At 39.2% G+C, this 13,175-nt stretch overlaps 1 protein-coding gene across 1 annotated transcript in view; it reads right to left on the reverse strand.

The window, feature by feature from the left end:
* Positions 1-490: 490 nt before the first annotated feature.
* gtf2e2 (general transcription factor IIE, polypeptide 2, beta) overlaps positions 491-13,175 on the reverse strand; it is a 72,253-nt gene continuing 59,568 nt past the window's right edge. The window contains exons 4-8 of the mRNA XM_043674022.1: positions 11,075-11,182; positions 3,710-3,892; positions 2,797-2,890; positions 1,818-1,933; positions 491-935 (exon numbers count right to left, since the gene is read on the reverse strand). Of these exons, the coding sequence (XP_043529957.1) occupies positions 819-935; positions 1,818-1,933; positions 2,797-2,890; positions 3,710-3,892; positions 11,075-11,182 (618 nt within the window). The 3' untranslated portion in view covers positions 491-818. The remainder of the gene's footprint in view (positions 936-1,817; positions 1,934-2,796; positions 2,891-3,709; positions 3,893-11,074; positions 11,183-13,175) is intronic.

Genomic DNA, 13,175 nt, shown 5'->3' on the forward strand with positions numbered 1-13,175 from the left:
TGAACCTCCGTAGGCCTGTAATTCACTCCTCCTTGCATCAACACAGGCCAAATCCAAATGACCAACAAAGCAGTGCACCACTTCCTGAGGTGTATAAAATTCAAGGAGGACTAAGATGCCTGTGTCATAGGTCAGTTAGGAAATCCACGACCTAATGTACTGCTGTAGAAAGATGTTAGCGCTAATTATTAGAAATGTGAATTTTCAAAAAGATAAACTTGATGGAGGTGGTGGGGCTTGTTAAGTTTCAGAATACATATTTCTTTAATTTGATTGTACTGTGGAAGACAGCTTATCCTTAACCAACTAAAGAAAATAGATATTAGTTGGAAATTTTCTGAGAAGCACAGTTACTCCACTACCTGATGTACAAACAGGAGACTCCCAAATTTCTGTGAATTTACAGTTGCAAAATGGGAGCGGGATTTCCAACTGGTCTGTGTAGGGCACTCGTCGATTACAAGAGATGCTGTTAAATAATTCTAAAGGATCTTGTTTACTATTTATTGTATAACGTTCCTAGAATCACTTAAAAACTTAAAGGAAGTTGTAAATATATGATGCAGACATCACATTTTACTGAGCAAAAAACCGACCAAAAAACACCACCTCAATTTGTTGCCTTCCTCCTACTGGTAAATGACTGAAATTGTGCAAAACCAGAATACAATCTTTAAATCAGCCATTACAGAGAGCATAAGTAACTGACAAAAGGAAACCGTAAAAAACGTTGTGCTCAGTATTCCAGTGCTGGACATCAACTGCAGTTTTTTTTTGCTGTATCAGTCAATCCTCCCTTTACTTCCTCGTTGAGGTCATTAGTCTTTGCTGGATACTCCTTCAGTATAATCCTCCAGTATTCCTGCCAGATGGTCATTGCGTGTCTTGAATTTTCTTCTCTGAGAAGCAGGTTTTTTCCTCTTCTGAACACATACCTAACATAAATATACATATTTTAGAAATAATATGCAAACTTTTGCTCCTGCTGGCAAATGCTTGAAAGGAACATAATCACCTATCACTAGAAGGAGATAAACAATGGCTCTAAACCTACAGAGTATAGACTGGCCCATAGAAGCAGTGAACAGGAAGAGAGTGGGGAGGGACAATTGAAAGAAAGTGACAAGAGATGCAAAGGGGAGGAGATGAAGAGGAGTGGGCAGAAGAAGAAGGGGAGCATTTGGAAGAGGAAGAGTGAGAAATCTCTAAATGGTGATAATATTGATTTAGCAATTCTCTGGCAGATATGGCTGGACCAAATAAGGCCCTGCTCTCGTCCGTTAGAAATATTCACTACTCTTCTGCCCATTCCCTTTTCATCCAGGAATGCAAAGGTAACTTCTCACTTCTAACTTTTGCTGACCTCCTTACAAACAATCTTTCTCATCCATACTTGCTTCTAACCAATAAGTATGACGTAACATTGATGCACTCAGATTAAAACCATCTTCTGTTTCTTTTCTCCCTTCCCCAAGTCCACTATGCCAATCTTCTTCTAAGGCTCCATCTGCTTCAACTTGGGACTTGCATTGTTCTTTACTTTCTTTCAGAGCCTGTTGCATCCTCTTCACTCATCTCATCATTACTTCTAGTGTTCTCACAAGCATCTTTCTTTGGAATTTCATATTTCTCATGTTGCCCCTTCGTTACAATATCTGAAAACTGTGTTACTTTTCACTTGTTCATTGGTGACACCCAGCTTTACCACAATATTGACCCTCTCGTAGTTAGTCCTTCAAACCTGCTATACAATAAGATTTTGGTTGATCTGTTGTGGTCTCAACCCGATTTCCTGTCTGTCCCCCACATGTACGTACCACCTTCTTTGGTCCTGTCTCCTGCATTGAGGAAATGCCCTGCTTTTTCAAATACTCCTCAATCTTCTCTTCATCCATTGAATCCACTGGAATACTTCTCCATAGCTTCTGAAATTCTGCATAAGAATAAAAACTTAATTATAATTAATGGTTATGAAACAAAACTTTAAATGTTACTAAAAAAGACACGTTTTGTTTGGCAAATCATATCAAATAGCATATCACTTTTTTGTCTGTCCACAAGATACTGACTATACCTAAACCAGCCTATGCTCGCAAAACTCTCAACACAATGTCCAACATTAGATGGGATTCCGCAAATGGACATTTGTTACATAATTCTACTGGAAGCTGTACATATTTATCTAAAAGGTCCTGCTCTTTGCAGACAGAAAGAATATGTATACACATTGAACTCAACAAAACTACTGACCACCATTCTTTGGTTCATTTCTTGAGCAGAGTTAAACTGCCTTTATTAAAATTTAAAGAAAGCTTGCCAGTTGTCATTAATTGTTGAATTCTTCACAAGTATACCAGTCAGAGCTCACTTCTCAACCAGTTAGCAATTTCCTCTAAACAATATAAATGTTGAAAAAAAAAGGTTTCAACAAAAGTTTTTTTTTTCAGCAATATCCAAGGATTAGAGGGCGCAGCCACAGAATGAAGAGATAATCCTTTCAAATTGAGATGGGGAAGAATTTCTTCAACAACAGGGTGGTTAATCTGTGAAACTCACTGCTAAAGATGTTCTGTGGATGCCAAGGCATTGAGTGTATTTAAGACAGACATAGATAGCTCTTGATTGGTGAGGGGAATCAAAGGTTGCAGAAAGAAGGCAGGGGAATGGGGCTAGGAAACATACCTGTCACAACCAAACAGCAGAGCAGACTCAGTGGGTCAATTGGCTTAATTCTGCTCCTATATCTTATGAACAGCTATTGGAAAGAAACTGACCAAGTTACTGAAAAATGCTCACCTTCGTCCATTGCGAATTGGCAGGTCCTGTCATTATAAAAGAGAATCTTCTTCTTGTCTGGTCTTGTCACAAAAATAATTTGATCCCCTAATACCTAGAATATACACAATTCCAGATTATGCTTTTCTATAGTGAAAAATGTTTTGAAAACATATATGCTAGTAGACCCATGTTTATTTTGAGTGATTATATAGTGCTTGTTGTCGAGGTGATATTGAATTAACTAGAGGAACTGATGAAGGAGATCTTAAAATAGTAAATCCATTATTAAATGCCAAATGAGGAGATCCTGTCCAGCCTCCAAAAAGTGGGAAATGTGGAGCATGAAATGGATGAATTAGGATGCATCAGAAATTTCCTGATAGGTTTGAAGATGCAGTGACTTTTTTGCATGTCAGCCTTCACGCCATGTTGTGGCAGGTTGCTACTTGTAACAAATTTACATGCTAAAATACTTATTAGCATAAAACCTTTTTACTTAAATCCTACTTTGAAGAAAAAGATATGATACACGAGAATCCTGTGGCACCTGGTCCATATATATTTAAAGCTGGCATGCAAACAGTTGATTTGGTGCAAGTGTACCTGAGGTGTCCAGCTTTTCTTAAGCTCTGTAGAGGTAGAAGATTACTAGGAGTTTGCACCAACGATTGAGACTGCTGAAGGCAAATCAGGTTCAACTATGAGGTTGGAAGGAATGCACGAGGCATCCAAGGGAGGACACAGTATGTGGTGGGACCATGGGGAAGTGGAAGGACCTGACATCCTACGTGTGGAGACAGTCAGTCAAAGTAAGAAAATGTTGGGTTTGAAGGGCAAGATAGTAATGCCCACATGAGAGTCCAATCTCAGGGTGTTGGCAAACAGAGAGAATGTCCAATCGCAGGGGATGTTGATTTGTTTAAACAATTACCTTTATAGCTTTCTGTGCATTTGGTAGGCCTTCCTCTATATCTTCCAAGAGGATTCCTCCCAAACCTCGTTGATCATGCTTGTCCAAAAGCCTCAGAAGAGCCTTTTTATCTTTTAAGTTGTATTTCGGTTTGAAGGCATATTTTCCATCTGTTACATCAATTTTTGGGTTGCTCGTCAATGCCTGAGGAAAATTAAACAGATATTATTGAAAATTTTTGGGAAAACACATCTTACTATGGAAATTTAGAAATTGGCATTTTTGCCCAGAGTATTAGTGATGCTACTGATTGTGTGTTAAGTGTTCAGCTGCAAAGTAGAGTCAAACCAGTAATGGCCAAATAAGCCATTTGATACCTAAATCAGTATTTTTATTACAGATTCATATACATTAAAAAGGTATAACTTATGGCTTGCTAATCCAGTATCTTAACAATTAGACTACTGTGGCTCTAATGAAGAAGCTCAGAAGAACTATTCTGATTAGAATAGTTTGTCTTTCTGGCTATTTATACATACTCTTTTATGTCTTTTTCTGCCTGGTTTTCTTTTATACTAACCTTATTTTTTTCAAGATACGCTGACACCATGCAATTCCTTGCTGGCTCCCAATGGCGGACCTAAGTCTAACATTTCTTTTAACCATTCTACACTTTTAAACTTAAATTCTAAAAAAAGTGTATAAATTACTAATAATGTTCTGTTTAAGTCTTTCTGATCTGTACACCCTTGCTTACAGTGATCTGCCCATACTACTCGTAAACAAAGCTTTTCACTGTACTGCGGTACACGTGAAAATTAAATTAAATCAAATCAATTTTTTTGTTTCCTATCAGTCTTCCTACTTAGTGGACAGCAGCAGTTGGGAGGTGAAACTGGACTTGAACATTAACTCATTCTCTCCACAGTTGCTGCCACGCCTGCTGTGTTTCTCCAGCAGATCAGAATCACCAGTAGTTTGCCTTTTTACTTTACTATTTTCTGGTTTCTTGTCAAACTTGCATTAGGTTAAAACTATATTCTGACCACTGTGAGGCACAGAGGATTATTTCCTGCTTCATGCTCTATTTTCTCTAAGTTATTTTCTAGGACCATGTATAAGTACTTCAATTATTTAAATCTGATAACATATCAAGTGAGGAAGTTCTCTTGTACGCATTCCAGAAATTAGTCTACTTTTCTATCTTTTTACACTACATTTTTCACTCACCAGTCGTTATCAGGATAATTAAGGTATCTTAATATCCATTCTTTAAAAGCTTAATTCTAAATTCCATGACAAACTTCCATATCGCTGCCATTTGCATTGCTTTTTGCATTCATTGAAAAAAAAAGCACTTCTAACAATGGGCTGGAAGTTTTCTCCCATGCAGACTAAGTCAGGAAATCTGTCAGTTTGCCACATTCAATGTGGGGAAGGAAAAGACTGATTTTCACTCTAGGGAGGGGCTGGGTGCAAACAATGTTGGGCCCACTGCCTCTGCACTCAGGTCAGAAACACTCAGATGCTGCAGCCAAGGCAACACTGGTTAAAACACCTATTTTGGTTCTCTAGGATTTCACGTTTTGTTACAAATTATACCTACTAGCACTAATTATTTAAATCTCATTTTCTCTTGTCCTCATTCATCCCCATCGCCCTTTACAAGTCTCCATGCCTACCACACCAACCCACGACCCCATCATTTGCTTGTACAAGCTTTCATTCTAACTTGCCTTATAACTAGCATGGGCTGAACTCCGATGAGTTGAAATAAATATCTATTTATTTAGACCTATCTATTACCATCGTTATTAATACTTAAAAGACAGTTTATGAAACCCTATCCCCTACAAAAACAGACTTTATTTAGAAACCCACAATCCTTTGATAACCACTAAACTATTAACTATATACTGTGCATTTACAACACCTATTCCTGGCTGGGATATTTTCAGGTTCTAAAAAGTGGTCAGCCATTAATTATGATCTAATGACAGCCCTTGAGGCAATATCAACAAACAGCTATTGTAACTATTAAAGCAGATTGTTTTCAGCTCATACAGTTACATTGTTTGTTTTAACAATTTTATAGGGCTGGGGATTTAAATAACCACAACTTGACACTTCTATTGACCTTATCTGCTTTTCAAGAGCCTGTTTCCTCCATAAAGTTATCAATACTGTTGGATAGAGGCCTTAGTAACAGCAAAAGTAGCTATTTGACTCGTTGAGTTCAAATGGCCCCAAAGAATGGGTTTTCCTCATGTGCGAGACACAGTACCCACTTGTCTTGAATAGTAAGAATGGAATGTGTCTGAAATAAATGCCGAGTTTCCCAATCAAGGTTCTACATGCAGTTAATTTTTTTTTTTAAGGATGATGACTAATGAACAACAGGTCCAATGAAACAACTCTTCTTTGGTCTGTAAACTCAAGCATCTGTGATAAAACATCCTGTTTTCAGTATATGCAATTTGTACAATGGAAACTATGAATATTGTAACATTATGGGAACTGTTAGTTCTCAGGAATTGCTACATTTGGAGTTCAATTGCTACTAAATTTAGTCCTACCTTGGAACAAGGATAAGGCTTATTGTAGGGCCTTCAAGAACTCACTCATGACTGTTCAGGAGTCATAGGCAGTTCAAAGGTGACTGGCAGCTGGAGCGGGAGGCACAGAATGCCAGAAGCAGGCTTCACTCAGAAAAGTGTTGCTGCTAAGCTGTATTGCTGAGAAAACCACTGGTTCCAAGTATTTGGTTTCAAGGAGACGTCCCAAGAGTAGCTGGATAACTCTAGAGAGATAGGACTTAGGAGGAGTCTTTGGAGTAATTAATGGGCCTAAGTATTAAAGTTAGGGCTCATGAAAAGTTCTAGAAGCCATCCATATGTGAGAAGGAAAGGCCACTAAAGTGTTTGAAGTTACACCATAATAGTTGGATGGGTGCTGGGGTGCAGTTTCAAACTCTTCTCCCTCCTGTCATCTGGCAGAAGACACTGGAGCATTCGGTCTCTCTCAGCCAGACTGTGCAACAGTTTCTTACCCCAAACCATCTGATTCTTCACACTGTATGATCAGACTTTATTCCACTTGAAACTCTTTGCATGGCTTTGAATTGCTGGTAGAACAATGGTTTATTAATTATCATTCTTTTATTACACTGTAATTTGCACACCACTCTGCCTATTGTCTTGACATGTCAGGAATTACTGAGCTGTCTTGCATGTTTTGCACTTTATGCCACCCTGCGTATGATCGTGTAGTTTGTGCTGTCCATGTAGGAACGCTGTGTCATTTTTACACTATCAGTTGCATATGGTACAAATGACAAATAAAGCTACTCTTGACTCTTTATATAATCAGAATACTGCAAATTCTGGAATCCAAAATTGAAACAACAAATTCTGGAGAATCTAAGAAGGTCTGACAGCATCAATGGAGACAGAAACAGCCACTGTTGGAATATTGTGTGCAATTCTAGTCTCCTTCCTATCGGAAAGATGTTGCAAAACTTGAAAGGGTTCAGAAACTTCTTTGATGTTTCCTCCGGTGTTTATAGTGGTCTGTCCCTGCCGCTTCCGGTTGTCAGTTTCAGCTGTCCGCTGTAGTGGTTGGTATATTGGGTCCAGGTCGATGTGTTTGTTGATGGAGTTTGTGGATGAATGCCATGCCTCCAGGAATTCTCTGTCTGGCTTGCCCTATGATAGTAGTATTGTTCCAGTCGAATTCGTGTTGCTTGTTGTCTGCGTGTGTGGCTACTAAGGATAGCTGGTCGTGTCGTTTCGTGGCTAGTTGATGTTCATGTATGCGGATTGTTAGCTGTCTTCCTGTTTGTCCTATATAGTGTTTTGTGCAGTCCTTGCATGGTATTTTGTACACTACATTCGTCTTGCTCATGTTGGGTGTCGGATCCTTCGTTCTGGTGAGTTGTTGTCTGAGCGTGGCTGTTGGTTTGTGTGCCGTTATGAGTCCTAGGGGTCGCAGTAGTCTGGCTGTCCGAGATGCTCCTGATGTATGGTAGTGTGGCTAGTCCTTTTGGTTGTGGTATGTCCTCGTTCCGTGGTCTTTCTCTTAGGCATCTGTTGATGAAGTTGCGCGGGTATCCGTTTTTGGCGAATACCTTGTATAGGTGTTCCTCTTCTTCTTTTTGCAGTTCTGGTGTACTGCAGTGTGTTGTGGCCCTTTTGAATAGTGTCCTGATGCAGCTTTGTTTGTGTGTGTTGGGGTGGTTACTTTCATAGTTTAGGACTTGGTCTGTGTGTGTGGCTTTCCTGTATACCCTTGTAGTGAATTCTCCGTTCGGTGTTTTCTGTACCATCACATCTATGAATGGGAGTTGGCTATACGTCATCAACTTCACTACAGCGGACAGCTGAAACTGACAACCGGAAGCGGCAGGGACAGACCACTATAAACACCGGAGGAAACATCAAAGAAGCGCTTCGCAGGAGGCTCCCTAGCCAGGGGACAAAACGTTTGCAACAAAAACTTCCAGCTCGGCGAACAGAACCACAACAGAGGTTTACAAAATTATGAGGGGGATGGATAGGGTAAATAGGCAAAATCTTTTCCCTGGGGTCAGGGAGTCCAGACCTAGAGGCCATAGGTTTAGGGTGAGAGGGGAAAGATATAAAAGAGACCTAAAAGGGGCAACTTTTTCACGCAGTGGGTGGTACATGTATGGAATAAGCTGCCAGAGGAAGTGGTGGCGGCTAGTACAATTGCAACATTTAAAAGGCATTTGGATGGGTATATGAATAGGAAGGGTTTGGAGGGATATGGGCCAGGTGCTGGCAAGTGGGACTATATTGGGTTGGGATATCTGGTCGGCATGGACGGGTCGGACCGAAGGGTCTGTTTCCACACTGTGCATCTCTATGATGACTTGTTGATATTTTTAGAAAATATCACCGACCTGAAATAATAATTCTTCTTCCTCTCTTCACAAATACTGCTGAATTTGCTGAGTACTCCAGCATTTTCTGAGATTAACAGATGTTTATTACGCAAGAGGATCAATGGATACAGAAAAAAGGGTGATAAATAAGATTAGGGTATAGCCATGATTTAACTGAATTGTGGAATAGCCTAAGGTGAAAGGTCTACTCTGCTCCCACTTTCAGTCCCACTCCAGAGATATGAGTACATTATTTCAGATACCACCTTACTGCATTATGAAGTGAGATGTTGCCTTTTGGGTGAGACGATAAACAGAGGCTTTGTGTGCCTTCTTAATTACATGTAAAAGATCCTCTTATTTTAGGGATGTGGACTTTGTTGGCTGGGCCAGGTATTATTATCCATTCTTAGCCGCACTTGAACTGCATTCTTGAACCTCTGCAGTCTATTTGTTGGAGGTAGATCCACAATGGCATTTTGGAGAGAGTTGCAGGATTTTGACTCAGTCACTTTGAAGGAATTGCAACATATTTATTTATTTTCAAGTCTGAATGATGAGTGGCTTGAAGGTATGGTGTTCCTATCCTTGTCCTTCTAGATGGCAGTGGCTGTGGGTTTGGATAGTGCTAAGGAATTTCAGAGAATTTCCATAGGTGGCACATATTGCTGCAATTGAGCATTGGTGAGGGAGGGAGTGAATACTTATGGATGTGGTACAAATCAAGCAGGTTGCTTTGTCCTAGATGGTGTCAAGCTTCTGCAGTATTGTTGGAGCTTCACTCATCTTTGCTTTGTAGATGGTGGACAGGCTTTGGAGAGAGAGTTGGTGAATTATTGGCTGTAAGAATTCTAGCCTCTGACCTGCTTTTGTAGCCACATTACTTAAAGGGTAGTCCAGTTCAGTTTCTGGTCAATGGTAGCTTCCAGGACGTTGCTAATGGTAAATTCACTGATGTTGATGCCATTGAATATCAAGGGGGAATGGTGTGACACTCTCGCTCTTGCTGGAGAAGGTCATTGCATGGTGCGAGTGTTACTTTTGACTTGTCAGCCCAAATTTTGATATTGTCCAGGTCCCACTGTACTTGGGCATGGATTACTTCATGAAGCCCTTAAAAATACTGCTAACACAGTTTAATGATTGTTTAATATGGATTCCTTAAACTCCTCTACCACAGCCTTATTTTTCTCTCTTACTGACATTAAACTACTCAGGACTTCTTTTCTCCTGCACGGACTATTCTGGAGGCTGAACTGCACTGCTGCTTCTGCAAATTTTTTCTTCTTGAATAACTTGGTTCAATCTGAAAGAAATCTGCACATTTACCAATCTTCTGGAATGGATCTCTCTATTTATATAAATAGGACTTTTTAATATCCGTGTTTTCCTGTGTCATAGGGACACCCTCTTACAGGCTTATACTCCATCACACTTTACCAAGCCCGCGCACACACATGCAAACACACACTCACTCATGTGCACTCACACTCTCTCTCTCTCTCTCAGGCATGCATAAATATATGTCTATGGGTTAAATTTGCATTTGCAGAATTGTATTTGCAAATACATTCTATTTTGCTCAAAAAGTGCACAATCTGCAGGCAGTCAGTCCATGTAATATTTTATAAATTCCTACTTTTGAAATAGAACCAGTCTGACTCAAGATTGGGAAACAGACAGACTCTAACCTCACATCTTTAATGCATTGCCTGAGTCGAGATGTCACCTTCTGTTATAAAACCTTAAGTTATCTTGAGAATGTGACTTAAAAGAAGTTCTGGGATTTACATATTAATGAACCGAAACCTGCAACCCATTCTAAAAGATGAAAGACTTAACAGCAATCTAGGTTTGTTCAATATATCATTTCAGTTGCATGACACCGTAATCTTTGGCTGTAAACTCTGTGTCTTATGATTCTGCTCCATAGCTACCTGATGGAAGGAGCGGTGCTCTGAAAGCTAGTTCTTCCAAATGAACCTGTTGGACTATAACCTGAGATTTTTAGCTTTGTCCACCCCAGTCTAACACTGGCTTGTCTACATTATTGCTAGGCATCAGCCCAATCTTTTATCTCTTCTACTTGGTTTACTAAAACACAATTATTCAAAAGGTTTGTTTAAAACTCTCATTTTGAGGTATGCAAACATTTCTAGATATCACTTAAAAAAAAGAAACTAAATTATTTGTAACATACACAGTATAGACACACAAAATCAACTTGAATCTATATGTGGTTCTATAAACTATAGAACCCAAATTTCCAAATAACAATATTATGAACCTTACATAACTGTCAATTGATCATAAATTGGTTCAGGTCATGAGAGGTGCAGTACAAATTCAAGTTCTTGTTCCTTTTCTCCTTTTTGCATATAACATTCAACTATACACTTCGCCATATCAGTAAAGGTCCTAGTCCACCCATTCTTAGGTACACGGACGTATTTTGTCAAATAGTAGTTATATAAATGTCTCACCTCAGTCATCAACCATTGTTTTTGTCTCATGCCGATATCCAAGAGTTTAGTCTCATCTAGAATTTCATCCAGTGTCAGTGGATGGGTGTCTCCACGCTGGTGGCGGGTCTGCACAAAATTGGTAAAGTTTAAATTCAATATAAATGCATAGAATCCATATGGAAATCGGACACTTGGCCCAACAGATCTGTGACATTTACCTACCACTTGAGAAAACATTCCTGATCACAGTCCTGAATTGCCTTCTCAAAAAAAAGTGTTTAGTCAAAGTTCTATTTTTGTTTGTGTCCTACAATAAGTGCTCTTAAAGCATGAAATCTTGTTGAATTATCCTGTCAGTCAGTCAGTCACTGGAAGTTCGAGAATCTTTATTGATTGCTGTTCGGATTGTAACATCATATCTTGACTTCATCAAGTCCTGATCTCCCATCAACCTTCTGCTCAATAGCCTGTATTTACTCTTGGTCAATAAAGTGAACTTTAAAATTCGCATTCTTATCTTTAAGCCTCTCCACAGCCTCAGCACAGCCCCGTAAACCTTTGAGAAATTAGTGTTCTTCTAATTCTGGCTGCTTGTGTATAATTGACTTTAATAGATTCCTGCCTTCATTTGCTCAGGTCCCAAGTGTTCAACTCCTGCCTTTCTCTTTCCTCCTAAATGATGATCCTTATAACTTATCTCTTTTACAAAGTTTGAAGTAAGCTGACTTAACATCTCCTTGTGTGGCTTGGATTTAAGCTTTGTTCTATAATGCTTCAGTGAAGCATCTTGAAATCTTTTATTTATATTCATAGAGTGCCTTTAGTCTAAGTTGTAATGGTTGTTGAAGTACGCCTAAAGAAAAAAATGGAAATTAGATTGAAAGCTGCCCATACAAAAAAATAGATGCTGAGAACTAGCTGTTCGAAGATCTTTCTAAATCAGATATTTAAAAATATCAAGGAAGCATCCTGCTAGCCGAAAGAAGATTAATGAATGAAGTCAAAGCTGTCTAATTAAAGCTACTTAAAAAAAACATGTTTCAGTCACAAGACTGGGGTCCCTAATGAGGACACCACTGATAAGCTGGATTTCATATCCCCTTATGAAAAGTGCTGTGTTTAGGAGTTATGGAACCATTAAAAACATAGCAGACAGACTTCCAATAGTTTCCCTTCAAATCATTCCAGCTGAGGGAGAATTATAGTCCATAACTTCCTGGCTTGACTGGATTGTCTGTATCATGCAAAACGTATGAATTTTATGGAGGACTATGTAAACTTTTGTCCCCTGGTTACTGATAATCAGAACTTGCCAAAAATAGTTTCAATTGGTATCATATGAGCATCAGCAAACATGTTCTTACAGAGTCATGCAGAACAAAAATAGACCCTTTGTTCATGCCAATCATAATCCCAAACTTAACTAGTCCCTCCTGCCTGCGCTTGGCCGATATCCTTCCAAACATTTCTTATTCATGTACTTAACTAAATGCATTTTAAACACTGCAACTGTACCCACATCCACCACTTCCTCTGGAAGTTCATTCCACATATGAACCACACTGTGTTTCGCCGCTCACCTTAAAAATATGCCCCCAGTCATGAAATCTTGTCAGTCGAGCAAAGGGCCTATTTTAGATGTGATGTCAGGTATGTAGGTCATATTTAAAGATTGGCAGATCATATCAAACAGCATGTCTCTTTGGCAGTACCCAACCAGCATGCACTTGCAAAACTTACAACATTGTGCGTCACATAAGTTGTAACTAATTGTGATTCAGTGGACACATATTGGATAACATGGAAGTACACCGATAAAAATTTAGGACTGTCAGTCAGGCTTGCATGTACTAGAAACTACATAAATTAATCAACAAGTTCAGTTCTCCAGTTCTGAAGCAGCCATGCCAGACTTGAAATGCAAACTCTATTTCACTCCACAGATGCTGCTAGGCTTGGTGTGTTTCTCCAGTATAACTATCTTGCATGACTTGTCCTGTATTTTCTACAAGATGTCAAAGACAATTATATGGTGCTTATGGCAGAATGGCTTTCAATTTTCAAAAACCAGCTATGCTCCCCAATTGTTCCTGCCATTGCACAGCAGATTTATCGGCGG

Source organism: Chiloscyllium plagiosum, chromosome 32, assembly GCF_004010195.1.
Source record: "Chiloscyllium plagiosum isolate BGI_BamShark_2017 chromosome 32, ASM401019v2, whole genome shotgun sequence".
NCBI classification, from domain to species: Eukaryota; Metazoa; Chordata; class Chondrichthyes; order Orectolobiformes; family Hemiscylliidae; genus Chiloscyllium; species Chiloscyllium plagiosum.